Here is a 26,860-nt window from a genome sequence, read left to right as displayed (position 1 = left end):
TGCCCCGGGAGTGGCGGCGGCGGCGCGGGTCGGGTGCGCGGCGCAGCCTCCTGTGCTGGAATGTGCGGCTCCCGCGAGCTCAGGGCGCAGGAGCAGAGCAAGCGCCGCCGAGGCCTGGGGCCCCAGAGCCCGCTGTGGCTGGCGGCGGCGGCCCGGAGCGCAGGGCGCGAGCCCGCGGCCTGAACACTCCCTGCAGCCCCACTGGGTCTTTGAGGGCCTCGACGGGCCCAGCGGCCAACTTTTCCAGCGCCTCCCTCCCCTCCCCCGAAACTCCTGCAACAAAGAAAAGTAGTCCGTGAAGGAGCGGCGACGCGGGTCGTCGCCCCTCGTCGGCCAGGAAGGCCGGTAAGCGCGGCGCGGTCTGAGACACGGTCGGGTGGGGGCGGCGGGCCGGCCGGGCGGCCGTGGCCGCGGGAAGGGGAGGGCGCGGAAGGACGCGGAGCGAGGCGCTGTCCAGGGCTGATTTGCAGATACTGTGGCTCGGGCGGCGGCGAGCGCCGCGTCGGGCGGGGGCGGGCGGCCGGGCGGGATCGGGTTACATCGTCGCCGCCGGGGGGCTGGGCCGGGGGCGTCGGTGGGGAGCGGCGCGGCGCCGGGACCCCCTCCCCAGTGGAGGCCGGGCCGCCGCGTCCGCGCGGGCGCAGGCGGCGGGGATGTCTTGTCCTGCGGCCAGGAGCGGAGCTGCTTGGGGCCCTAGTCCTGAAACTTCCTCTCGTGCTCCTCCTGCTCCGGGTCCCGCCGCAGCCCCTCGCCTGCCGGCGGCCCTCGCGTCCTCCTCCCTCCGCGGCCTCTCCCTTTGGCCGGAAGGCGCCGTTGAGTGCGGCCGGGCGGGTTGAGTCAGCCCGGGACCCGGGCGGTTCCGCCACCAATGGGGCTGGACAGCGATTTCTGCGCTCGGGCCGCCGGGCCGCCGAGGCCCTGCGTGCGGGGTCGTCTGGCCGCCGCAGTCGGCGGGGCCGGGGCGCGCGTCCCGCGGGGCGCCGTGGGGGAGTGAGCCTGAGACTTCCGGGGCGCAGGGGGCCCCCTCTGGCGCTCGGGGCCCGGCGCCTCGGGAGGGCGCCCGCGGAGGCTCCCGGCCCCCTGCGGAGGGCGAGCCCTGGGCGGGCGAGAAGCCGGACGACGACGACGCGGCAACTTCGCTCACTCTTGCCGGACTGGGGCGCGCGGGCCGGGAGGGGGCAGCCTGGCCTGGGAAGACTCGGTCTGGCCCAACGGCGCCCCGAGTTTGCCCGCCTGGCGTCTTCCGTGGTGGGGAGCCCAGCAGACGCTTCAGGACGACTTGGTGCGTCGGTGGTGCAGCGAGCGGGCCGAGGCGAGGGCGCCGGAGTTTGCGAAGAGCTGCTTTGTGTTTGGTACGTATTTTGAGAAAATGGCCGAATGCCTATTTCAGTCAGGAATGCCGCGGCCGAGGCCGGCGCTGAAGGCAGCACGTAGGATCCGAGCGGCACGTTGGGCTTTCGGGCGGTGCGCGGACGGCCTTCCTGGGTAATGTGGGGACGGTAGTTAGGGTTGGGGGAGAATTAGGAATTGCGAGTCGCCTGGGCTGTTTCGTTAAGGCCTTGGACAGCCTTTGCTTTGTGTGATGGCATTTGATTCCGACTTTCGTTGGTACCTGTGACTCAACGAGTTCGTGTTTATGCACTTGGGTGAAACTGATTACTGTGTATTTTGGGTTTAGCTTTTTTTTTTTGGTAGTCTTTGTCACCTGTTTTGCTTTTTCTGATTTGTAAGAGAACACCTTATTCGTGAATAACACCTTTTAGATTGGAAAGTAAAGTGTGAAGACGGTGTATAAAAACCCCAACAAGGTTTCAGGGTGATCTTGTAATGGCTCCGCTTTACAAGTGGGCCAAGTCAAGCACAGTGCAAGAAAGTTGCTGATTGTGAAGATGAGTTGACTTATTTTATATGGGGATTTTAAAGTTTCCTTACTTTGCTTTGTGAAGTCTTAAATACACCAAAACTCTCTTCTTACAGGAGAAAAGGTGATTACTTTTTTTTTGTTTGCTTTTACTTTTTAACAGGTCAAATAATAAAAAAAAGACCTAAGTAGTACTTTTTCACAATATAGTTGATCCTTGAACAATACATGTTTGAATTGTGGTGGTCCACTTATACATGGATTTTTTTTACAAGGGATACTAAAGTTTTTGAGCTTCGCAGTATTTTGAAAAAATTAACAAATCAACCATGCAGCCTAGTAGTATCAAAAATATCATCACAAATTAATATGTAAAATATATGTAAATACTAGTCTGCTATTACTACTGACAAATCTAACAGAAGGTTGAAATTTATCAGGACTCTTGCACTCAATCGCATAAGCTACTGCACTAGTGCCATTCATAGAAATGTAAATTGAGACTCATTATTAAATCATAATTGTGTAAAAGTAACTCTAGTACATACAGTACGAATGTAATAATTTTGTGGCCACCTCTTGTTAATTTTGTTGAGCTCAAGCGTTGCAAGGGTGTGCTGAAAATGCTAGGTGAGGCTAATCAGCACTCTGTCCAGTAAATTGTGTTTCAGTAAAAAGTCACCACTTGGCGTTCTAGCATATTTTTCATCCTGTTTAGTGCAATACCAGAAACCTTGAATAACGTCATGGACCCATAGTAGCACTTGTGATACTGGAAGTGTTCCCCAGAAGCAAAGTTGTTACAAGAAAAAGTTGAATTGCTTGATGTGTACTGGTGTAGACTGATGTCTGCACTTGAGGTTGCCCACCATCTCAAAATAAATGAATCCATACTAATTTTTTTTTAATTAAAGAAAAAGGAAATTGGTGAGATCATTACTGCAGCTACACCAGCAGGCCTGAAAACCTTGCATGTTTTGGGAAATACCTTTTTATGTCAAATTGAAAATTCACTTAAAAGTCATTTACTTATTTATTTTTGGCTGTGCTGGGTCTTTGTTGCTGTGCTGGCTTTTCTCTAGTTGTAGGGAGCAGGGGCTGTTGTCCCTAAGTCGTGTCCTACTCTTTTGTGACCCTGTGGACTGTAGCCCGTCAGCTACATGAGATTTCCCAGGCAAGAATACTGGAGTGCTCTTTAAAGTACTGTTGCTTTGGACAGTGCTCCTGGCCACCCAGAACCCCACAAATTCAACAGTAATTATGCTGAAGTGGTCTACTTTCCCTGAGAAAGAATTGTCTCTGATTCTGCCTCTAGATCAGGGAATCTTTAAGCTCATTAGACATGATACATGAAAAAGATGGGAAATGTTGTCAATCCTATGGGAGGAGAACCGTGATAGAACATCATGAAAGTCTGAAAGGATTACACCATTGAAGATGCTGTTTTTATAGCAAAAGCTGTGAAGACCATCAAGCACCAGGCAGTAAATTCCTTTTGGAGAAAACTCTGTCCAGATGTTGTGCATGACTTCACAGGATTTACAACAGAGCCAATCAAGGAAATTATGAATGAGATTCTGGATCTCACAGCCCAAAAAAAAAAAAAAAAAGTAGGATGAAGAGTTTTAGGACAGGGGTCTTGGAGAAATTTAAATCAGAAGAATGAAGATAACTTGATGGAGATGAGTGCTTTTTTACAACATGGAGCATTCTGTGATACAGACAGTGAAACTAAAGCAACCCGTGTAAGGATTGATACCATATAGGAACATTCTGGGAGAAATGAAAAAGGACAAAAGTCAAACAAAATTTGGGATGCATTTCCATCAAGCTGCATGAGTCTGACTCTCCTGCCTTCTCCACCTCCCCCTGCACCTCTTTCACTCCTTAGGAGACCAACCCTTCCTCCTCGCAGACTGCTTGCTCAGTGTGAATGAAGACGAACAGGTTGAAAGCCTTTGTGATCCTCCACTTCCGCTTAATGAACAGTAAATAATCATCATGTTGTACAGCTAATAAACTTATCAGTTGTGTGTGTGTGTTGTGAAAAATCTAGTAACTTTATGGCAAGAGTCCCGAGACGTTCCTGTGTCATCATCTTTATCACCTAAGTGTTCATTCTGTAGAACATAGTGTGCAAGACTCGTATTGAAGTGGATAGCCTACCCTTACATCAATAGAAGGTGATTGATATTTAATGTAAAATTAACTGTTTCCCTGCTGATTTTTTTAACTGTGCTTTCAAAAAATTACACCACCATATAGTATGCCTTTCTCCTAATTGGTAACACTGTGTATCAGCCTGTTGCCACAGGTAAGTAGTTTTTTTTAATGTGACATTTCCAATGCTGTGTGATGAATGACTGTAGTACTGTATGCCATAACGTTTTTATAAAGATTCAGTCATTTGCACACGTGCTAGACTATCAGGATGCAGTCATATTGATCACGTTAAGTTATCATAAAGCAGTCATATTGTTGCTGCTTTGTTATCAGTGCATAACTGTTACACCCATAAATAAATATGAATTTCTTTTTCATTCTGTCTTTTCATTTTTGATGTCTAGCATTAGTAATGTTTCACAACAACATTTTTAATTGTATAAGACAATATGGGTATCTTACATATGTGTCCATAAACTTATGGTATCAGTAAATACATTACTGTAAATATATTTTTTCTTACAATTTTCCTTTTTTTGATGCTGGAAAATTTTTACTATTTGTTGTCTCACAAAACATCTTTTGTTGACATTCTACAAGTGGTGACATTCAATAATATCCCAAGAAAGTATCTTTTTGATTTCTGTAATATTTGTTATTTCAAGGAGATTTTTTAGAGAAACTTGATGACTTTCTGTCTGAGATATTACATCTTCCTGGTTTATATGTTTTTCTCCCTCTTTGATAAAAGCAGTTGGAATTGAAGTGTCATTTGCTGTGATACCAAAGTTTTTCAAGGCCTGTGAAATACTGTTATTTGGGGAAAGATTGAAAATAATTTTAGTAGGTATTAAGTTCTTGTCTTCATTTTTCCCATTTTGGAGAGGTGAATGGCCTTGTTTGCTGCCACAAGTATCTGAAATGCATTGACAGTCACTGTAGGGCTTATTAACTAGCCATCAGTGGCACCTTCTAGGGCATTTTTTTTTCAAGTCTCTAGCATTTTTTACATATGTAAATAACAGAAGGGTCATCCTATGTTTGGGGAAATAGGTCCTGCTGAGGTGTTAACTGCATTTCATAGATAAACAGGATTTAGTACTCCCAGAACCTCAAGACTAGCTCCCTGTTCTTGCCAGCTCCTTTGTCACAATTTTGGTGAGTTGGGGGTTACCAGGGTGATGTATAGCCACTAGACTGTCAGCCTTCAAAGGCAGAGACTGAACTGATCATTGCGGGGCTGCATCCCAAGGCCTGACTTTGGAAGGTGCTCCATAAATGAAGGTGCAGAGAGTCTCAAGCATCACCTGGAAGATCACGATCATGGGTGTCAGGGTTGGGTCTCCTGTTCTTGCCCAGCCCCACCTGGCCTGGCCCTCCTTATGATTTTATTAATGTCTTCTTTTCTCTAGCTTACTATATTGTAATAATACAGTATGTAATATATATAACATACCAAGTATGTGTTAACTGTCATCAGTAGGCTTCTGGTCAACATTAGGCCATTGATTGGTAGTTAAGTTTTTGTGAAGTCAGAAGTTTCACTCAGATTTTAAATTACACCAGGGAGTTAGTGCTCCTAGCCCCTTGTTGTTCAAGGGCCAATGGTAGTTTATTCTTTTGAAGATAGTTGAGTTCATATGAGATTTAATTCTCGGACCAATTATTACAAGCTTCTACTTTGCAGACCATACTTTTAATCTATGCACAGTTGGCTTTTGGATTTTTTTCCCCTTTCTGATTTAGACCGGTAAACTGTTGAAGGGGGAGTTAAGAGGACAGCAGTTTACTATCCATGTATAGAATTTAAAATATAATTTTAAGTAGCTCTAAAAATGAAGGTTACTTAGTTTTTCCACCAGAAAGTAAAAGTGCTTGAGGGAAGACACGCCATGTGTCAAACACTTGGTAGAATTTCCTATAGGAGTCATAGAAATTTTTTGATGACTGCAATAAAGAGAATTTGGAATTACAAAGCTATTTTAAAGGCTTCTTTTCAGTAGTTAATGAAGCTGATTGAGTTTAAAGATTACATGGGGAAATGTATTTTTTTAAGTTACAAAGAACTACAGTGATGTTTTGTTGTAGACCGGTGAACGTTGTACTAAACTGGTGCTTCCGTGTCTTTTGTTTTGTTTGGATGCAGAGCACAGACATGGCCACCCAGGTGATGGGGCAGTCTTCCGGAGGAGGAGGGCTGTTCACGGGCAGTGGCCCCATGGGCATGGCCTTGCCAAATGACATGTACGACTTGCCCGATCTCTCTCGAGCTGAACTGGCTGCGCCTCAGCTCATCATGTTGGCAAACGTGGCCTTAACTGGGGAAGTAAATGGCGGCTGCTGTGATTATGTGGTTGGCGAAGAAAGACAGATGGCAGAATTGATGCCTGTTGGGGATAGCAACTTCTCAGATAGTGACGGAGAAGGACTTGAGGAGTCTCCTGAGGTGAAAGGCGAACCCAGTGGGCTGGAGAAGATGGAACTGGAAAGTTTGGAACTCAGCGTTGTCCAGCCACGGCCTGTGTTCGAGGCGTCAGCTGCCTCAGAAACGTACAGCTCCAACAAAGACCTTCCTCAGGAGACGCCCGCAGCAGAGGACAAGTGCAAGACCTTGAAGACCAAACCCTTCCGCTGTAAACCGTGCCAGTACGAGGCCGAATCTGAAGAGCAGTTTGTGCATCACATCCGAGTTCATAGCGCCAAGAAATTTTTTGTGGAGGAAAGTGCAGAGAAGCAAGCAAAAGCCAGGGAATCCGGCTCTTCTCCTGGGGAAGAGGGCGATTTCTCCAAGGGCCCCATCCGCTGTGACCGCTGTGGCTACAACACCAATCGCTATGATCACTACACTGCTCACCTGAAACATCACACCCGAGCCGGGGACAATGAGCGTGTCTACAAGTGCATCATATGCACGTACACCACAGTGAGCGAGTATCACTGGAGGAAGCACCTGAGAAACCACTTTCCAAGGAAGGTGTACACATGTGGGAAATGCAACTATTTTTCAGACAGAAAAAACAATTATGTTCAGCATGTTCGAACTCATACAGGTAAGAGGACCTTTCTCATTTATGAAGTGTACTGTACCCCCCAAAATGGAACAGTCTTAAAAATGTGAAAAATTTCAAGCATCTCAGAAGTAAAGAGAATGCCTCACTGCACCCACAGGTACCCATCACCTATACTCAACAGTTACAAATTATTATTTTATCACATTTGGCAATCATACCTCATACATCAACTCGTACCTCAAATAACAGCTTTATTGAGATGTACTCTACTTTGACACAGTTCATCCGTTTACTGTTAAAAGCATTGGCTTTAGTATGTTCACAGAATTGTGCAGCCAACACCACAATCAATTTTAGCACATCTTCACCCCAAAAGGAAGCCCTTCTCAGGGGTTGCTGGCCATTTCTCCCCAACACCCCTTAATTATTCACTTTTAAATTGACTTTCAAATCTGTGTAATTAAGGGGTCTTAGTTTTTAAAAGCAATGTTTGTAACTATTGATAATTGCATTATATTTTCTTGGTGTCAATTAGTACCTTTGAGGACTGATTACTGGTCTGAACAACATAGATAAGATAACCTAGTACTCTGCTCCTCCCGTCAACAGAGAAAAGAGCTGTGGAATGCTGTTTTTTTCACATCCCATTTGCAGTAGTTCTCACTCTGTAGGACTGAACCCCGTGCTAAAAGTGAGTCTTAGTGAGAAGAGGAATTGATGTTGAAGTGGTAGGCATAAACAAGAAAGCTTGCAGGTGAAATTCCATTACAAGAAACACATTTGCAGCAAGATTTCTAAGCTCCAACAGATGGCTTCTGTGTAATTTAAAGCTTTAAAATCTGGTCAAGTAAAGTACTTTGCAGTCTCCTTGGAATTTGTTTTAACCTGTAATTAATTGTCTCCAGGCTTTGAAACCGTTTTGTTTCAAAAGTAAAAAAAAGGTACAAACATTTCAAAATTACATGGCATAGGACAGGAGAGTTTCTTGGGAATCCTACACCATTAATCACTTAACAGTTTTAATTAAACAGACTAAACTAACCTCACCAACAGTATCATAAAACAAGTTCCAGATACCAAATATACTTCGGCCGTAAATATTTCATGTTCCTTTAATAGTTTTGTGAAACCTTGGGGCCTAATTTAGGATTGGCCTTAATCTGTAGAGCTTTCAGGTAGTAACTGACATATGGTAAAATGCATGAGTTTTACATGTACACATCTATGAATTTTTTTAAAAAGGTGTTATTGACAATGGTGAATATTTACAAATCTATACTCATAACCAGGCTTCCCAGGTGGTGCTAGTGGTAAAGAACCCACCTGCCAGCACAGGAGACATAAGAGACCCAGGTTCGATCCCTGAGTCAGGAAGATCCCCTGGAGGAGGGCATGGTAACCCACTCCAACAGTCTTGCCTGGAGAATCCTATGGACAGAGGAGCCTGGCGGGCTAGAGTCAGACTCAGCTGAAGTGATTTAGCACTTACCTAACCACCATACAAGTCATCATAAAGAATATTACCAGGGTCTTTGTCATACTAAATTTTTATTTTATTAGTGTCAGTTATATTTTAATACTTTAAAAATTGTTGAGTCACTGAACAATTTAAAAAATTTCCCCCAAATCTAAAAATGTTTTCAATGATAAATCTAAGTAAGTTGATTTAAGAACATTTTTAAATATTCTTAACATTTAAAAAACGAGAAAGATGCAGAGATCTGGAAAAATTTTACTTTTAGTATAAATTTCCAATTTTTTATGTGAATTTTTTGAAACTTAAAAACAAATTATTTATTTTTGGCTGCATTGGGGCCTCCTTGCTGTGCTGGAGCTTTCTCTAGTTCAGAGTAGGGGCTACTCTCTAGGTGCAGATTTCTCATTGTAGTGGCTTCTCTGTTGGCAGAGCACGGGCTCTTGGCTCATGGGCTTCAGTGGTTGTGGTCCCGGGGGGCTTGATGGCCTTGTGATATCTGGGATCTTCCAGACCAGGGATCAGACCTGTGTCCCCTGAGTTGACAGGTGGCTTTTTAACCACTGGACCACCAGAGGAGTTCAAATGTTTTTTGTTACAGTGGTTTTTTGTCATTTACTTACAGTCTAGGTGCCTAATTTTAATGTTTTGAAATTTTATTTTTATTGAGTTATAATTAGCATACAGTATTAGTTTGAAGTATATAGAACATAGTGATTTAACATTGTTGCATATCATGAAATGATTAGGTGACTAATTTTAATGGCTGTATTTTATATACTTCATCATCTATTGAATAACTTTTCCTCACCTTAATGTAAGATTGATATTTCCACAATAATATTATGACTTCCATAGGTACACATATCTCATTTTGCATTTTTAGTGTTAAACTTAGTGTGTCTTAATACTTTTAAAAAGCTTCCTTCCCCATCACCCCCATTATAATTATTTGTGGTGTTTAAAAAAAATTTTCAAAATAATTTGTTGGTGTATAAATAGAAGGATACTGTTTTGATTATGTAAATTCTGAGTACCTCTGGTTTTAAATACATGCATGAAAATTGTATTTATGGAAAAATTAATGTATCTAGTGCTAATGAGCAGAAATATAGAAATGATCCACAGGAATCACTTGTTTCTTACTTCTCACTTAGGGAACCTTTTCAGGTTCCTTAGTGGGTCTCTTAAGTTCCTTTACTGAGTGCTAAGGGTTAGGTGCTTTTACTCTGCTAATCTTCAGAAAAATTTGCTGAGGAAGCAGGGTGTTTGTTTACCAAAGGCCTGAAGTGATGTTCCCAGGGTCACATGCAGCTAAGATTCAAAGTTCTGAATCTCTTTTTATAGGTAATTATCATGGTAAGCAGCTGAGGATTTTTATTTGACTCTTCACTCAAAAGATTTTTCATTTTGTGGGTTTGCTGTTTAGCTAGTTCACAATTTCTACTTTTTTAAAAATTAATTTTTATTGAAGTCCACAAATTCTGCTTTAAAAGATGACATTTTTGCCTTATGTATGACTGAAAAATTACTAGCATTTCTAGAGTATTTATGCCTGGTTTGGTGAATTACACACCTGGATCAATCTATTTGTTATGAAGAATTTTAAAAGTAAATTATCCTTAGTTGATCCTTCATGTTAATCTGAAAGGGTATTAAATTTTTCTTCCATTCACTTTTTTTGGTAACAACTTCACTAATGTACAATTGATAAACCATACAAATCACTGTGGATTGAACTATTCTGAGTATTTCATATAAATGGATTCATATGTGACCTTTCACTTAGTGTATTTTCAAGGTTTATTCATGTCATATGTACAGTACTTGTTTTCCTTTTACTGCCAAATAATATTCTGTTGTATAGATAAGTAATATTTTATTCATCCATTCATCAGTTAATGAATATTTGGATTATTTCCAGGTTTTGGCTGTTACGAGTAATGCTGTTATGAATATGTATATGTTTTTGTGTAGATGTAATATTTTTATTTCTCTTGGGTAAGTATACACCTAGGAGTGAAATCTCTAGACCGTATGGTAATTATGTTTAATCATTTGAGTAACTGACAGATTGTTTTCCAAAGTGGCTGCACTGTTTTACAGTTCCACCCATACTGTACCGAGGTTCTGAATTCTCCACAAATAATTCTCCTAACAAATATATTTTAACATCTGTCATTTTGATTGTAGCCATTCTTTGGGTGTGATGTCTTCATGTCTGTGGTTTTGATCTGAATTTTTCTTATGGCTAATGATATTGTGCATCTTTTCATGTTTTTATTGGCCATTTATATGTTTTCTTTACAGAAATATATCCAACATTTTTTAAGCTGTCTTAAAATTCTTCCATGTCAAAGTATGCATTTTGTTGCTATGATGTATTTACAACTAATCTATAGCGACTGACTAATAACAACTGAATAGTTATTATAGATACATTTCACACTCATCAATGCTTTCTATTTTTTTTGTACTCTTTTCTTTATCACATTTTTTTAGAGACAAATATTACTGTGACTTACAAAATAATAACTGATGTTTATTGAGGGCTTTGTGTGTCAGGCACTGCATTAAATGCTCTGCATATATTTTCTTGATTTAAATTCTCACAGTTCTAGGAAGTAAAGATACTTTTACAGAAAAAGAAGCTTGTCCAGAGTCATAAGTATTATCTTGTGGCCAAAGAACAGATGAAAACAAATTATCAAGCCTTTTTTTTTTTTAATGTAATGTTCCATTGCGTCCTGAGAGACAGCTGATTTTATTTTTATTTATTTTTTAATTTTTCTGGCTGCACCCCGTGGCATGTAGGATCTTTGTTCCTTATCCAGGGATCCAAACCGTGCCCTCTGCATTGGAGGTGTAGAGTCCTAACCACTCGACTGCCAGAGAAGTCCCTATCAAGCTTTGTTTAAAAAATATGTTTTGTGGTTGACAATGTGTGTCAAAAAAATATGTATTTCCTTCCTTTGAGTCTTTGAATTATTTAGTAAATTACTGGCCTGTCATCTTCAGTTACTCTCAGTCCCTGTCACTTAATGATTATAATTCTCTTTAACACTGACCTGACTGGTTTATAGAAGTTCTGGCTACCACTTGAAAATTTTAGCTTGAAACAATAGCTTCCTCACTCAAATGTTACTGCTTAAAGCTTACAATTTCAAATAGTAGTTTTATCATTTATAAAGGCCAAAAAAATTACCCAAGTCATAGCATCAGAAAATTTGGGTAGATTTTTAAAAGAATATCATTGAAATATAGCTGATTTACAATGTTGTGAATTTTTTTAAGGATAATTTTATTTTTAAAATGTTGCTGATAACCTGATCCAAGATAGTTTTTCAGTTCTTAATATTTAGTGTAATACCATGTAGCATTACTGTGAAAATTAAAAGGGCTATGAGAATTCAGAAAGCCAGTGATACTTATTAGCAAAGCTGAAATAATGTAGTTATGTGTATTTTAAATGATTTTTCTAATACATGATAAAAATTGATCATTTTGCCAGGAACAGGGGAAAAAATCCTTGTTTAAAAAATGCTCAGTACTGCATGATGTGTATATGGTTGATAAGAATAGTATTTGCATTATTTTATCATTTGAACACTAATCATTATATTTTTGTAGGTGAACGTCCGTATAAATGTGAACTTTGTCCTTACTCAAGTTCTCAGAAGACTCATTTAACCAGACATATGCGTACTCATTCAGGTTGGTAAGAAGTGGGAACCAAAAAAAAAATGTGTTTTATTGTAGTTGCTTTGCATCGCTGTGTTAGTGGCCACTCTGCAGCAGAGTGACTCAGTCACATGGTGTACACATCCACTCTGACTGCGTTCCCGTCTGGGTCGCCCCAGATGGTTGAGGAGAGTGCCCTGTGCTATGACAGTAGGTTCTCATTAGTTACCTGTCTTATACATAGTGATTCATGTATATGCGTCAGTCCCAAGCTTCCATCTATCGTTTTGAGTAAAACTGCCATGATAAGAAAGTTCTTCTAGACTTGGAACTGGGTCCTAAATGTTTACTTAGAGCATAATTCTGAAATTAGAATTAAAAATTAGTGGTCTGCTAGGGTAGAGCTGTATTAAATGGAGATTCCTAACCAGGGAGTCCATAGGTGGGATGTCTGAAACTGAATGTAGATGTATGTGTGTACTGTGTCCAGGCAGAGGGTCCTCAGTTACCATCAGAACTTAAGTTCCATGATGTAATAAAAGTTGAACATAGACCAAGGCTGGTTCATCCTTGTTGAACCGCCTCTGCTTTTTCATACTCCCACCCAGCTGCACTTGCCTCCCTTACCCTCCAGTGGAGCGTAACACCAAGTTTCATAGGGTGTGGTTACCAGGTTCCAGGGGTTCCTTCTTAGCTGCTCAGTTTCTGAAATTTGGATTTGTTCTCTTGGGAGTTGACAGGGCTTCTGAGGGCTGATTTATAAAAAGCCAAACTTTAAAGAACGGTAGATAACCAGGATCTCAATTTATTAACTTATAATAGATAAAATATAGGGCTATAGCAAGTTGACGATTTATATCCCCTCCAGTGACTGAAATTATCAAGAGCACCAACCATAATTGGTCCCCATTATTAAAATACATAGATAGATGGCAAGGTTAGGTCAATGTTAGCATAGTGGTCTTGAGTGGATAATTCGTTTTAGTCACAGTGACCCTTGGTGAACAAGCACATCTGATCAGCGTATTCTCCTAAATTTAGAATATATAGCCCCGTGGGGGAATTCTGCCAAAATTTTGCTGTGTACCAAAGTGTATATAGACTGAACTCCCTTACCTTAGGATAATAGTTTGTGCTGTCTAATTGGATAGCCGCTATCCATATGTGGTTACTGAGCTTGTGAAATGTGGCTGGTTTGAACTGAGATGCATACCTGAATTTAAACAGTATGAAGAAAGTTATATAAAATAATCTTTTTAAAATATTGATTACATTTTGGCATGATGCTGAATATAGTGGGTTAAGTAATAAATAAAATTATCGTTACTTGTTTTTTTGGGTTATTTTTTTTTAGCCTTTGTAATGTGACTGCTAGACAACTTAAAGTTACCTCTGTTGCTTGCATTTTATTTCTGTTGGGAATTGCTGTTTTAAGTCAGTGATTAAGACTCGATTACAGTGTGAATTCTAATTTGAGCAACTGTGAGGGATCACAGCATGCTTACTGGCCCTTCTTGACCTTACATGCTTATCAGGTTTTATACTTTGAATGTTCCTTCTCAGTCTTCTTAACTATTGAGTTGAATCAGTTAACCAGAAATCTCTTTCTTTTGGGTGCTTTGTGGTTTCACTTTCTGTGGGTATCTGTTGAGGATAGGCCATCGTATCCTACTAATATTAGTGCTGTAGCCTTTAAATAAAAGAGTTTTTCATGACTTAGATCATTTCCATTTTCATAACTGTCTTGTGATAATGTATGTGTGTGTGTGTTAGTTGCTTAGTCGGGTCCAACTCTTTGCAACCCCATGGACTGTATAGCCCACCAGGCTCCTCCATCCATGGAATTCTCCAGGCAAGAGTACTGGAGTGGGTTGCCATTTCCTTCTCCACTTGTGATAATAAGTTCTGTTATTGTCCCCATTTTACAAATGGGGAAATTAAAGCCTTGAAGAAATACAACCATTTTTTCTGTGGAATGTCCTCTGCTCTGGATTTGTCCTAACTTAGCTTTCTCGTGGTGTCTTGAGTTTTTCCTCTTCCCCTGTGCCGTGTATAACATGCACACTGGTAATTAGGTCTAGTGCCTGGCTGTAAGTGTCTCGCTTTTAACATCTGGTTGACCTTATATTAGTGTCACTGGATCAGAATGACAGCGCACTTGTGTTTTTCATTGAATCAGTGATACTGCTGTCACTGTATACATGTTTCTCTCTCTTTTGCAGAGATATTGTTGTTACACATGTTATTGTTTTACACCAAACAATAATGATTGCCTGAATGATTTTGCATTGACTACTGTTATCTTTTGCTGTATTTTAAAGTTGACTTTTACTACTTGCCATTGTAATAGAGCAAATATTTTTAAAGTGTTAATAATGAATAGCAGTTACTATTTATTGTATGCATGCTGGGTACTGAAAAATTGAAACTTGTTATCTTAAATCTTAGTACCTCTAGAATACTTATATCCCAGTTTATAAATTAGGACACTGGTTTTGAGACGATAAATGTTTTGTTTAAGGTTAATTTGTCATTCTTCCAATTTAGAAGAGCTAGGGTTTGGCTTCAGATTTTCCCGCCCTCATTTTTAGCCACCAGCGGTGTTTACAGAATATTATGCTCAGAAGGTGCCTCAGGAAGCTACAGAGTGATGGCACTGGAACACGGGGTAGGCAGAGAGCAGAGCCGCCGTCTCTCATTGGACGCCAATAATTGTGAGTCACGAACAGGAAGCAAACATGGCTCGTTTGTGCCGAATTATTTCCAGTGGATCCTATATTGTGAATCGTTGAGGCTAAATGTGGTCAAACTGGGAAGGTAGCCTTCCTAACTGGGTTGCATGGAGTGAACATCTTGGGTGCTTTCTCTGTGATCTGGAGTCTGATCTTTACAGGTCAGCTTGGGCGTTCACTTCCCTGTTCATCTTTTAAGGAAGAGAAGTGTGTGCTTAGATTCATTTCTGGAAGAGATTAGGGTCCATTGAGTTGGTACATTTTAGCTAAAATGACAAATTAGTTAAGAAACAAAACCACATTGGTTATTTCCTTGGGTGGCACTTCCATTCGGGTAGGTCTTCTGAGGCCAAAGTAAGAAGGTGTGGTGAAATATATAGACACACTAACCTAATCAGCTGTTATTCTGTGTTTTATATGTGTTTGTAAGTAATGGTTTTGAAGCATCCTCACTTAAATAGTTTAGAGATCCTGATACATTCAATTTATGTTTGCCATTATATTTTTGTATGTATCACCCTGGATAGTTCCCCCATTCGCCTAGCATAGGAGTTCATTTTGAACATTTTTAAACAGCATTTTATTAAGTCTAATTTACACACATGAAAATGCACACATCTTAGGTCAGTGACTTTATATGTTTTCTCATTTGACTGCCATCTAGGTGAAGACACCAAATGTTTCTACTACCCTTAGAAAAGTTCCCTCTTTACTGTTTCCAGTCAGGACTCCCCTGTTTCCCCTCAACTGATAACTGATTTCTGTTAGTATTTTTTTACTTCTGTATAATGTTTTTAAGATTCATTCCATGCTGCATTATCAGAACTTTTTGTTTATTGCTGGGTAGTATGTCCCTATTACTGTTTAATTAGAAATTGCCTTTATACTCTTTCTGGGCTCTTTTTGATAAGAATGTGCCTTACATCTGTAATTTATTTAGGAAGAATAAAGTAGACATATGACACATTCATAAAAGTAAAATTAAGAATGAGTAAATAGAGGGGTGTTGGGGGGAGGGAGGCGGGGCGCGGAGGTCTTGTGTGCGCTCCTGCCCTGGGCCTCTCCAGGCCCGCCAAAAAAAAAAAAAAAAAAGAATGAGTAAATATTCCCAGAACTGGAAAAGGGAATTAAGTTAAAACTGTTGGTACAGGGCAAAAGAATGTTCATTCAGCTAGATACTAATAAACTGAACTGGATGAATTGATTTTTCAATACAATAAAGATTTAATGACAGTAAAGCAAAAATGGGGGTGGAGTGAAGGAAGCAGTTAAAGGATGTCATCATAGTTTTAAACAGAATCCTAGGCACTCCCATTCCCAGACTCTTTCACACATGGAGGCTTACACCTTGATGCAGGCTGTGTAAATACCCTCGTTCATTACAGCTTATAAAATGACATTTATTTATTTATGGCTGTGCTGGGTCTTCATTGCTGTGCAGGCTTTTCCCAAGTTGTGAGCCGGGGCTTCTCTTGGGCTGCTCACTGTCATGGTGTCTCCTGGTGGGGAGCACGGGTTCTCGGGTGCACACGCTTCAGGAGTTGTGGCACGCAGGCTTAGCTGCTTCTCAGCATGTGGAATCTTCCTGGATCAGGGATCAAACCTGTGACTCCTGCGTTGGCAGGCAGATTCTTTACCACTGAGCCACCACGGAAATCCATAAAATGACATTTTCATTATAATTCTTTTATGAGCTCAAATATTTTCCTAAAGGGATCGACTCCATTCATCAACTGTTTGTATTCTCAAAGGCAGGGTTTATATAGTAAGGCAAGATAAGCACATGAAATCTTCCCTTTTGTTTAGCCATTCTATAACTTAGACTAGTTCCTTCCAAAAGTCATGAATTACAGGTAATGTGTATTGACTGTTTGGCCATCTGTCCTATACTAAGTGCTTGAAATGGATTGGATTATTTATAGCTTATAACACTTAAGAGTACTTTACAAATGAGGAAGTTGAGCCTTAGAGAGTTTTCAGTACTTTGCTGAAGAACTCACGGTAAGTTACAGAGCCCCATATTTGATCCCCCCAGGTATTCTTATTGTAGAACAAGTTCTTAACAGTTATGTCACGTTTCTTTTCCCCATTCTGTGTCTATATATGTTAAGTAGATGTTTGTCTCCGTTTAAGTCATTTAATGGAAAGGACAAGATAGGACCAAGTAGAGAGTAATGCATCGTGTTGTTAGAAATCTGTTGGTAGGCTAATATGTGGTCACTGACAACGGGAACATAGTCATAAACTGCGTTTGCAGTTTGCCATGCCTGAATAAGTTTTTGTGACCTGTCGTCAGACACCTTTTTAATCAGGTAAAGCTTACCATCTATGTGGTTTTATTAATGTCTGCATATAGTTTTGCTTTATGAAAAAAGATTTGGTGTGAATTTGAGAATGTTCGAGAGATGAATTTTCATAAATGTCAATTTCCATTTTTCTGCTATGCATTCCATTGGACCAGTGGGGTTTGGATACCGTTTGGTAATATTTGCTAGACTGTGATCTAGATGGGTATGTATTCAGGTAGAATGAGTTAAATCTTATGCCTTTAATTTGGGGGTGGGTGGGAGGCTTCTGGTCTTGTATGTGCCTGTGGTTATGACTTCTTGTTCTTATTTTATATGCCATATCTATTTGTATGCCCCTTTTCATTTACCTAGTTCCTTTGCCCAGTCTAGAAGAAGGTGGGAGAAAATCAAGAAAAGATGTTTAGCTTGTTACACTTTTCCTGTAGAATAGCAACTCTGGCACTGGAAAAGTTTGACTCAGCTCTTGCCATAAAGGACAAAGGGTTAAATAGAAAGAAAATACCTTTTGCTCCCTGAGGCCAAGGCATTGTTTTAAAACTTTCACAGGGAAGGTCTGGGAGTGTGGCAGAGTGTAAAATACTTGAAATTCCAAGGTTTATCTTAAATGAATGTATGGGAATTTTGTGTTCTATTCCATTATATGTTTAACTAAAGATAAAAACTTTAAAACTACCTTATCTCTTTGAGTGCACTTGTCCTAGAATTAACATTAAAGAACCCAAGCCCCAAGGGGTAGCCAAAAAAAAGCCCAGATCAGTTTGCCAGTAATTGTGTACTTCTTGATGAATCTATGTTCTTTACTAGTGACTGAGTGCATTAGCTTAATGAATTTTTAAAAGATGATTAATTGAGATTATTCCATTTGGTACGAGAATCAGTCAAAGGACAGAGTTAAGATATACAAATAAATATGGTAAATATAAGTTGCATGATAAAGTCTTCATGAAATAGTTTCGGTGGTTTTGTTTTATTTATATATATATATATATATCTGTATCTATCTCCACTTCTTGATGAGCATATTTGAATAAATCTTGAATTCATTTCTTAACGTGTGCCTTCTGTAACATGTCTTGTCTGCCTTCAGGTGAGAAGCCATTTAAGTGTGACCAGTGCAGCTATGTGGCCTCTAATCAACATGAAGTAACCCGCCACGCAAGACAGGTTCACAACGGGCCCAAACCTCTAAACTGCCCCCACTGTGACTACAAAACAGCAGACAGAAGTAACTTCAAAAAGCACGTGGAGCTGCATGTGAATCCACGGCAGTTCAACTGCCCTGTGTGTGACTATGCAGCTTCCAAGAAGTGTAATCTGCAGTATCATTTCAAATCTAAGCATCCTACGTGTCCTAATAAAACCATGGATGTCTCAAAGGTGAAACTAAAGAAAACCAAGAAGCGAGAGGCTGACTTGCCTGATAACAAAATCACCAGTGAGAAACCAGAAACAGAGCAGGCAAAAGTAAAGGGGGATGTGACTGGGAAGAAAAACGAGAGGTCTGTAAAAGTGGAGAAGAAAGAGAATGTTTCAAAAGAGAAACGGCCTTGTAGTAACGCCTCAAGCCAGGTGACCACCAGAACTCGCAAATTGGCCATGGAAGCGAAAGAAGTGGATGTGTCCCCAGGAAACAATTCAGAAAAGAGCTGCAGAAGCAAGAAAAGCAAAAGGAAGGTGGAAGCTGAAGCCCATTCCTTACAAGAGCCTGTTAATGATGAGGAACCTGTGACAAAGAAGAAAAAGAAGGCAGAAAGCAAATCCAAAAATAGTCAGGAAGTGCCAAAGGGTGACAGCAAAGTAGAGGAGAATAAAAAGCAAAACATTGGCATGAAAAACAAGAGGAAAACCGTGAGAAGTAAACCATGTAAGAAGAGCAGCCAGCCTGCTCAGAGGAGGCCCCCTCAGATGGAGTCTGCTCAGGTGGGGTGTGTGCAGACGGAGCCGCCCCCTCCTCCTCCCCCTTCCCCTCCCCCTCCTGTGGGGGGTGTTGAGGTCGAGGTTGTCCAGAAGGGGCCTGTTCAGATGGAGCCTCCTCCTCCCATGGAGCCTGTTCAGGCGACCCCTGTTCAGATGGAGCCTCCTCCTCCCATGGAGCCTGTTCAGGCGACCCCTGTTCAGATGGAGCCTCCTCCTCCCCTGGAGCCTGTTCAGGTGACCCCTGTTCAGATGGAGCCTCCTCCTCCCCTTCCCCCTCCTCCCCCAGAGCCTGCTCAGGTGGGGTCTGTTCAGACAGAGCCTCCTCCTCCCCCTTCCCCTCCTCCTCCTGTGGGGGATGCTGAGATGGAGGTGGTTCAGACGGGGCCTGTTCAGACAGAGCCTCCTCCTCCCACAGAGCCGATCCCCAGAAGGTCTCCTCGCAAAGATCATAGAAAGGAGAAGTCCAGCATGCTGAGTGAAAGGGCGCGGAAGGAGCAGGTCCTCATTGAGGTCGGCTTAGTGCCTGTTAAAGACACGCAGCGTCTGAAAGAAAGTGCCTGTGCTCAGGATCTCTCCCCACCATCACCACCCCTGCCAAAGGAAAACTTAAACGGGGAGGAATCGAAAGACCAACATTTGTTCCCTGCAGGCGAAGGAAAGAAAGAAGCCCCTCCTCAAAAAGCGGGAGCAGAAGAGGCAGATAAGAGTCTAGCTGGTCTTGGTGCTGTTATCAAGGCATCTGCCAACACTTCATCCTCTGAACAAAACTTGAATATGCCAGAGGGTGAAACTTCAGAGGATAAACATCAGGCCGAAGCTATGCTCTGTGAAATGGAGGTGGACACTGACGAGAAGAAAGCAGAGAATTTCCCCAGCAAAGACGTGGCAGTTGAAGAACCAGTTTCACCACCACTTCCTGCTCTGCCGCTAGAAAAACATGAAGCGGTGTCCACAGCGGCTGTGGCGTCCCCTCCTCTCACCGTGGCAGTGAGTGAGTCTCAGGAAATGGATGAAGACGAAGGCATCCACAGTCACGATGGGAGCGACCTGAGTGACAACACGTCAGAGGACAGTGACGATTCTGGATTGAACGGGGCTCGGCCAGTCCCACAGGAGACCAGTGGGAAAGATGGAAAGGAGGCCTTGGCTGCCAGAGTGGCCGAGGGAGATTTCGTTTGTATCTTCTGTGATCGTTCTTTTCGAAAGGAAAAAGATTACAGCAAACACCTCAATCGCCATCTGGTCAATGTATATTTCCTTGAAAAGGCAGCTCAAGGGCAGGAGTAATGACACTCTGGTCAAGGTTTCAGTTCTTGGTGGATAAGGTCTCTGACATTTTATATTCATTTGCAGTAGTAGACAGCCTTTTTTTAAAATTAATTACTGTCCAATCTTGATTTTTAAGTGGCACTCTTTTTTTCTTAGGACTCGTGTACCTGCTCGTGTACACATTTTAGTAAATCCAAGGGAGTTAGTATACTAAACCAGCAGTCATCTGAACATGTTACCTTTTTAAAAATATTTTTATCTTTTGCCTTTAACTGAACCAAGGATGCCAAAGTGGTATTAGAGCATTCTATCAATTTGTTCAGTTATAACTTGTCAGTTTTTTCCTGTCTTCCTGTTTCACTTTAGTTTATTCTTCATTCCTTGTTTAGCCCTATAAAAATTGGCTTACTTAAATAGCAAATTACTTGAAGAATTTGCCTGCTTCATATAAAGTTAGCACTTTAAAATTGTATTAAAGATGAGAAAATACATTGAATTTGAAGAGAAATTCTGCCAGCATTTGATATTCTGTCAGTTCAGGTATTTACTTCCTGAGCTTTGATCAATAGGTATTTCTTATTTGTGTATATGTTAATTGTCATAAAAACACTGATTTTGGTGTGTTTTTTTGTTTCGGTGCTTTAATGGCTTAAGATATTGCACTTTTTAAATCTATGCAGTTACATTTTTTTTCCTAGAACTACCATTTGTGTTGAACAGTAACACTTTATACATATATTTGCATTTTATTTTTTCCTCTTTGGAGGGATGCTTTTAATCTTGTTTGCAAAAGGGCAGGTGTTTTTTTTTCCCCTTGCTGCAACTGTCTTGCAGAATATTATTGTGTGCAAATTTCTGAGCAAATGAAATATGCAGGTTCAATTCATATATATGCCAGAGTCTGCGTTTCATATGTTATTTATTTTAAATGGATGTAGTGAAATCATAGCTCTCAGTTTGAACTTTAGAATAAATAAACCACTAGGTCTATGTTGAATGGATATTTATCTCAAATATCAACCATAAGTAAATTTTTGACATGTCTTAGTACATCTGCTTCCTTAAAGTGCAGTGTTAAATCGTATCTTAGAGGAAAACCTCATTTGTAGATGGTTGTTGTTTATGTCTACTCCGCTGAATAAAGAGCTGTAATTTTTATTTGGAAACTGCAAATCTGGAACTAGGAGGGATAATGACTCCTTCAAGTTACACACAGTGTCAGTTTGTGAGATTCCAAAGCCATCGCAGTTACACAGAAAACCTGGAATGGGAAAGGCAGTGTGAGTGCTGGTAGACCAGCTGCTCCTTCCTGTGAGCACAGTGGAAGAGGCTGGTGAAGCTGAAGTTCAGTCCAGATTTTAAAAATCACACTTTCTCAGGGATCTCCACCAACTAGTGGGTGTCCTGGCTGTTCCTGTGACTGCCTTTTTCTATAGATGAGGCCTCAAATGAGTTGCAGCTATTCTGGTGTTCCTATGAGGGTACTTTGTATGGAAGAGTATATACTCCCAAACTTTGCTGGTAGATTCTTTGGCCAGTCACCAAAGAGTATGAAAGAATCCAGCAAAGGATTTTTCTTATTGCTAGCAGTTACTCATCGTAGTCCAGTAAAGTATGATCCCCATAGGGAGCCTTGAATAATTTCAACCCTCCCATATTCTATTCTGAAATACCACTTTATATTTCATTTATATTCTTTTGTCTGATAATGTCTGAGAAAGGTTTCAGAGTTCAGCAGTGCAACGTGAAAGATTAGGAAAACTATTGAAGTATTGGTGGGAAACTTGATAAAAAATCATAGATTGAAGTTTGTTAAAAGACATTTGAACTTGGAATTGACTGGGAGGCCAAAGATATAAAGAAGCAGAAGACTTTCTCAAGACATGAGTAAGTTGTGTGTTACTGGTCTGCGTTTTGTGTGCATGATGGGGATTTGTTGAATGATGTTGAATTCTAAGCTCCGACAATCATTGTCAACGGAAGATCAAGCTGCAAATATTTATGTTTTAAAACTTAAATTATAAGGCTAGTTAAACCTTTCTAACTATTTTTAATGTTCATGGGTACATTTTGTATGTTACCTTTGAACAGTACATGTGAAAAAATTCATGTTAAGTACAAATTGCCAACTGGGAATCAGTTTGGGAAAGAGGTTTTGTGGATTCTTTGATACTTCAAAAAAAAAATTTTGACTTCTGGGGAATTTGGTTAATTTTCTTATCTAGATTTTAAGGCTAGAATGCCAAAAGTAAATATATGAAGGAAATTAAAACCCTTTATTAAAGTGATCTGTGAAAACATTGTTACTGGAAATTGAGTGGACTTGAGGCCTTTCTTCCAGAAAACAAGGACTTGACTGTCAGGCCTATATTAGGTTCTGAAACTTAATGCCATGTATTTGTACTTATTAAAAATTGTTTCAATGAAAAGTGTATTAGTAATAAGAACTTCTGGTCTAGTTGGGAGTTCTTCCATTTAAAAAATGTGATATTTACGTGGAGCTGTTTTGAGTCTTTTTGTTTTCTCAGTTTCCCCTCCACTGGATAGGATTGAAGCTAGAATTTTCCCTTTTGATAAAGGAATGAAAGGTGAACATGTTATTTGTAAATTGATATTTAGTCCTAGAGCAAAAGTTGAAAGACTAGAATATGTTATAAGCCTAATCCTAGGTAGCCTTATAAAAATATCTCTTTTAACTATCTTCTGAACCTATATTCACATTGGTTTTTAAGATATATTAAGTTATATATTTTTTCTCTTTTCAGAGCTGCTTCTGTGGGGCTGCCCCCCTCTTTGTTTTTTTTTTTTTTTAATAAATTGAGGTGTCATTCACAAAGGGCTGCATTTTTTGAAAGATTTCTTACAACTATGGCTGGGTGTTTTAGTCTTCCAAGAAGGGCCATTGTAACTTTATTGTAACTTTAGAAGTGACTTCTGAAGTCAAGTGGTCTTTAACTTTGGGGACTACTTTGCATGTAAGTGCTAATTCAGATTTAAGCTTGAGTTATCGCATATCATCCCATGAATATTGACAATGGACAGAATACCTTTCCTGTAGTTTCAGTTCTAGACTGAAAAGCTTGGGAAGAAACTTCATTTTCTTTTTTGCACAAATCAGAAAAATAGCTACTGTGCAGAGTTTCCTTGTTGACCTCAGCAGGTGAACTGGACTGCTAGTTTTAATTCAGACTAGATTGGATGGCTTTTATATTTTCACATGTATACATAGACTCTGCATTTTCATCAACATCCATTAGTTATTGAACTTTATGAACTGGCATTGAGACATTACAACAGTGTTTTGTTGCGCCAACTTTATTAATTTTTACAGTGCAATACATGCTATTTTTCAGAGACAAACCAAAGTTTAATTTCTCAAGGTTCATGCTGTTTACTTCAGCAGCATTTGATGGAAGATCTTTTATATACATTTGTAATAGATAAAAATAAACCAGACTGCAAATCCTTTTTCTTTCTTTTTTAAAGCAAACCATGTACCAAGTTTTTTGGTTCAAATTGTGTAGGATAAGTTAAATTGCATTCTATTAACCAATATGTCTATTTCTGTAAGTATAGTTATGTTGAAATAAAGTTTTAAAACATTTCATGGCTTTGTTTATTATTGGTATATCAAGTAAGTCAAATTTATTTGGCTGAAATTACAAGTGTATTAAAAATTTTCAAAATCTTTTACCCAAGGTAACAGTAACTCACAGTAAGTGGAAAGATTGTGGCAGACATTGTCCTTTGGGCTAACAGCCCTAGTGGTAGTGGTTTCAAGCCTTTCTTTCTATAATTGGTTTTCTGGGAGGTGGAGATGAAGGTCAGGGAGAAAAAACCTGCAGACGATTTACAGGAGGTTTTCCATAGTAATTTCTTTCCAACTACAGATCCCTTTTATAGTTTTAATGTAGATACCCCGTCACAGTCGCAAGCCTGATACTAATTTTGACTCATAATTGGGAAAAGATGTACTGAAGAGAAAATTAGAAGTTACATTGAATGTTCACTAGTTTAAGGATTTTCCTGTATTCAATGGAAATTGAGAAGAGTACGAAAACCATGAAAAACTGATAAGCCATATTCTAGTAAGATTCTGTTTGCTTTGTTAGTGGAAATATACAATTGTGCTGTATGTTGAAGGCTTAGATATTTCTGTGGCCTTTAGAAAGAGGGAGAACAAGTTGGAGAAACATCAGAACAACTGGATTGCATTTTGTCTTGATGCATCAAGTGACCTATAAGATCGTGAATCAGGAAAGAATGGATTTTTCTTGTTGAATTGATGAGCAATTCACCTATACCCTCCTGTAAGACTCTATCAGCAAAAAGAAAAATGAATTTTCAAGCATTTATTTTATTGGCATGGTTGAATCAACAGGAAGTACAAGTTTTCTGCATGGTGCAAGGATATATGGGGAATTTATCATGAATATATAAATGTTAATGATGTGTGGCTTAGTTTGTTACCTTTAAGTTATCAGTGTATTTGGTTACAAGTGTGTTTCTCCTGTCCTTTGCCACTCCTTTCTCAGAGGTTCACCCTGTTTTAATTTTTTACTTGTATCATTTGTTTATCCTTAACCTCTTGCCATTCTTGGATTCTGCCCATAGTCTCACTAAGAGCTTGACCCTCATTTGTAGGTAGAGTTAATGGTACAGTATTATGAGCTCCCCTCCAATGTTACCTCACAGCTCTTATCTTCAGCTCCATAAAGGCAGGTTGGCAAAGATGGTATTAATAATAGTAAGGACAATGTACTGATTTTAATGTTCACTGTATTAAGTGCTCTGTGGCCCTTGTTAGAGTTGTGTTCACAATAGGCCTCTCTTCCTTATTATTGTAATTGGGCAAATAAATTTTAACTTTATTAAACCTGTTTCTTCATCCTGAAAATGGGGTAATATGGACCTTGTATCCATAGAGTGGGTTTGAGTGTTGAATACTTACTGAGCACTTAGTCTAGTGCTTGGCATGTAGTTTTAGTGTTAAGACTTACTAGATAAGAGAGTAAATATCCTGACATATATAAAGTCCTTCCTCTGTTTGACTTGAGTAAGTTGTATAACACCTACTTGTCTTATGTGTCTTGTAAAATAGTAGAGTTTTAATGTTAAAGTGGTATGTGGGCTTTTGTGTCCACAACTTTACTGAACTATGTTGTAGTGTCCATAAGAATGCTTTTGTGTTCATTGCTTTGCTCAAGCACCTAAAATTGTATCTGGCCCTCAGAAGGGCAAATAGTTGTTAATTGCCCAGGCCAAGAATAATTGTGTGGGTGGTGTTTTGTGGCGTGTATGTGTACGTTTCCTTGATTTCATCTAATTAATATTCAGTAGTAGTTGTAATTTTAAGGTTTTGATAATGCAGAAATCTCTTTGTTCATAGAGTAGGATATTTTTCTGAATGCATTAAAAAGTCAGTGTAGCAGGAAATAGCAAGTCTTGAGAGAGATTTTGTTAAGAAGCTGTGGCTTGAGAAAGGTTCAGACTTAAAAAGAAATTGCAAGAGTGGTACACCCTGAAATCTGTGTACCCCTTTGGGATCCACCAGTCATACTTCTAGTAGGTACACATTATGTAGTGGAACCCCAGAAATTAAGTTGCAAGCATACCTCTTCATCTCTGAATACTTCAATTTGTATCTCTTAAAGATTAGGGCATTCTCTTGTACAATTACGTTATAATGATGAAATTCAGGACTTTAAACATTGTGAAGTCACTCAGTCATGTCCGACTTTTTGTGACCCATGGACTGTAGCCTGCCAGGCTCTTCCGTCCATGGGAATTTCCATGTAAGAATACTGGAGTGGGTTGTCATTTCCTTCTCTAGGGATCAAACCCAGGTCTCCCACATTGCAGGCAGGCTACCATTTGAACTACCAGGTAATCCCTTTAAAGATTAGTGTAGTCTTTAATCCACAGTCTGTGTTCAAAGTGTGCCCCATGAAACACTAACCTTTAACAGCCTCCCCGCTCCTAATCCCTCATCACCTTTGGTTGTCAGTTTTCTTTCGTTGGAAACAACTCCACAGCTTTCGTCCTTGACAACATGAAGAGTTTGAGGAGTGCCTGCCCGCTGTCTGGAGTATTGTAATTGATTCCTCATGCTTCAGAGCAGGCCATGCATCTTGGCAGGAATAGTAAGTACTGGCACGTTACATCAGAAGACACATGCTGCTGATACCGGTGTTTTAACTTCTATTATTTGATTAAGGTGTTGTCCATCATATTTCTCCACTGCAAAGTTATTTTTTCCCTTTATAATTCCGTGGGATGATATAGTGACACTATCTTATTCTTCAACACACCCATTGATTATATAGCATCTACTGATTCTTGCTTAAGTCAGTTACATAACTTGTGTGGTAACTGGTATTCTCTGTCAAGAACAGCTTTTTTCCCCATAGACCTAGGTTCTTGTTTCATGTGCTGAGCTACTC

The 26,860-nt window shown here is 40.1% G+C and overlaps 1 protein-coding gene across 4 annotated transcripts; it reads left to right on the top strand.

Annotated features, from left to right (window-relative positions):
• On the top strand, nt 1–24,024 carry LOC122696558 (RE1-silencing transcription factor-like). Of its 4 annotated transcripts, none has more exons than XM_043906675.1 (5): nt 1–345; nt 6,171–7,074; nt 12,140–12,223; nt 18,319–19,253; nt 19,302–24,024. In XM_043906675.1, exons 2-5 carry the CDS (start codon nt 6,180–6,182, stop codon nt 20,433–20,435), a joined length of 3,048 nt encoding a protein of 1,015 aa, XP_043762610.1. In that variant the 5' UTR covers nt 1–345; nt 6,171–6,179; the 3' UTR covers nt 20,436–24,024. The 4 variants fall into 4 exon arrangements, with proteins under 4 accessions (XP_043762610.1, XP_043762607.1, XP_043762609.1 ...); XM_043906674.1 differs by having other exon boundaries at nt 2–345; nt 18,319–19,286; nt 19,335–24,024; XM_043906672.1 differs by having other exon boundaries at nt 18,319–24,024.
• The last annotated feature ends 2,836 nt before the right edge of the window (nt 24,025–26,860 follow it).

The sequence above is a fragment of the Cervus elaphus genome, chromosome 6 (assembly GCF_910594005.1).
Source record: "Cervus elaphus chromosome 6, mCerEla1.1, whole genome shotgun sequence".
Taxonomy (NCBI): domain Eukaryota; kingdom Metazoa; phylum Chordata; class Mammalia; order Artiodactyla; family Cervidae; genus Cervus; species Cervus elaphus.
The sequence above is the reverse complement of the archived record's forward strand: the minus strand, read 5'-3'. Positions and strand labels throughout refer to the sequence as shown.

What these genes read in the sequence shown, in the direction of transcription:
- LOC122696558 (XM_043906672.1), top strand. Translation starts at nt 6,180, where the DNA reads ATGGCCACCCAGGTGATGGGGCAGTCTTCCGGAGGAGGAGGGCTGTTC. An exon ending in GCATGTTCGAACTCATACAG is followed by an intron (nt 7,075 to 12,139) that starts GTAAGAGGACCT and finishes ATATTTTTGTAG; the next exon opens with GTGAACGTCCGTATAAATGT. An exon ending in ACATATGCGTACTCATTCAG is followed by an intron (nt 12,224 to 18,318) that starts GTTGGTAAGAAG and finishes GTCTGCCTTCAG; the next exon opens with GTGAGAAGCCATTTAAGTGT.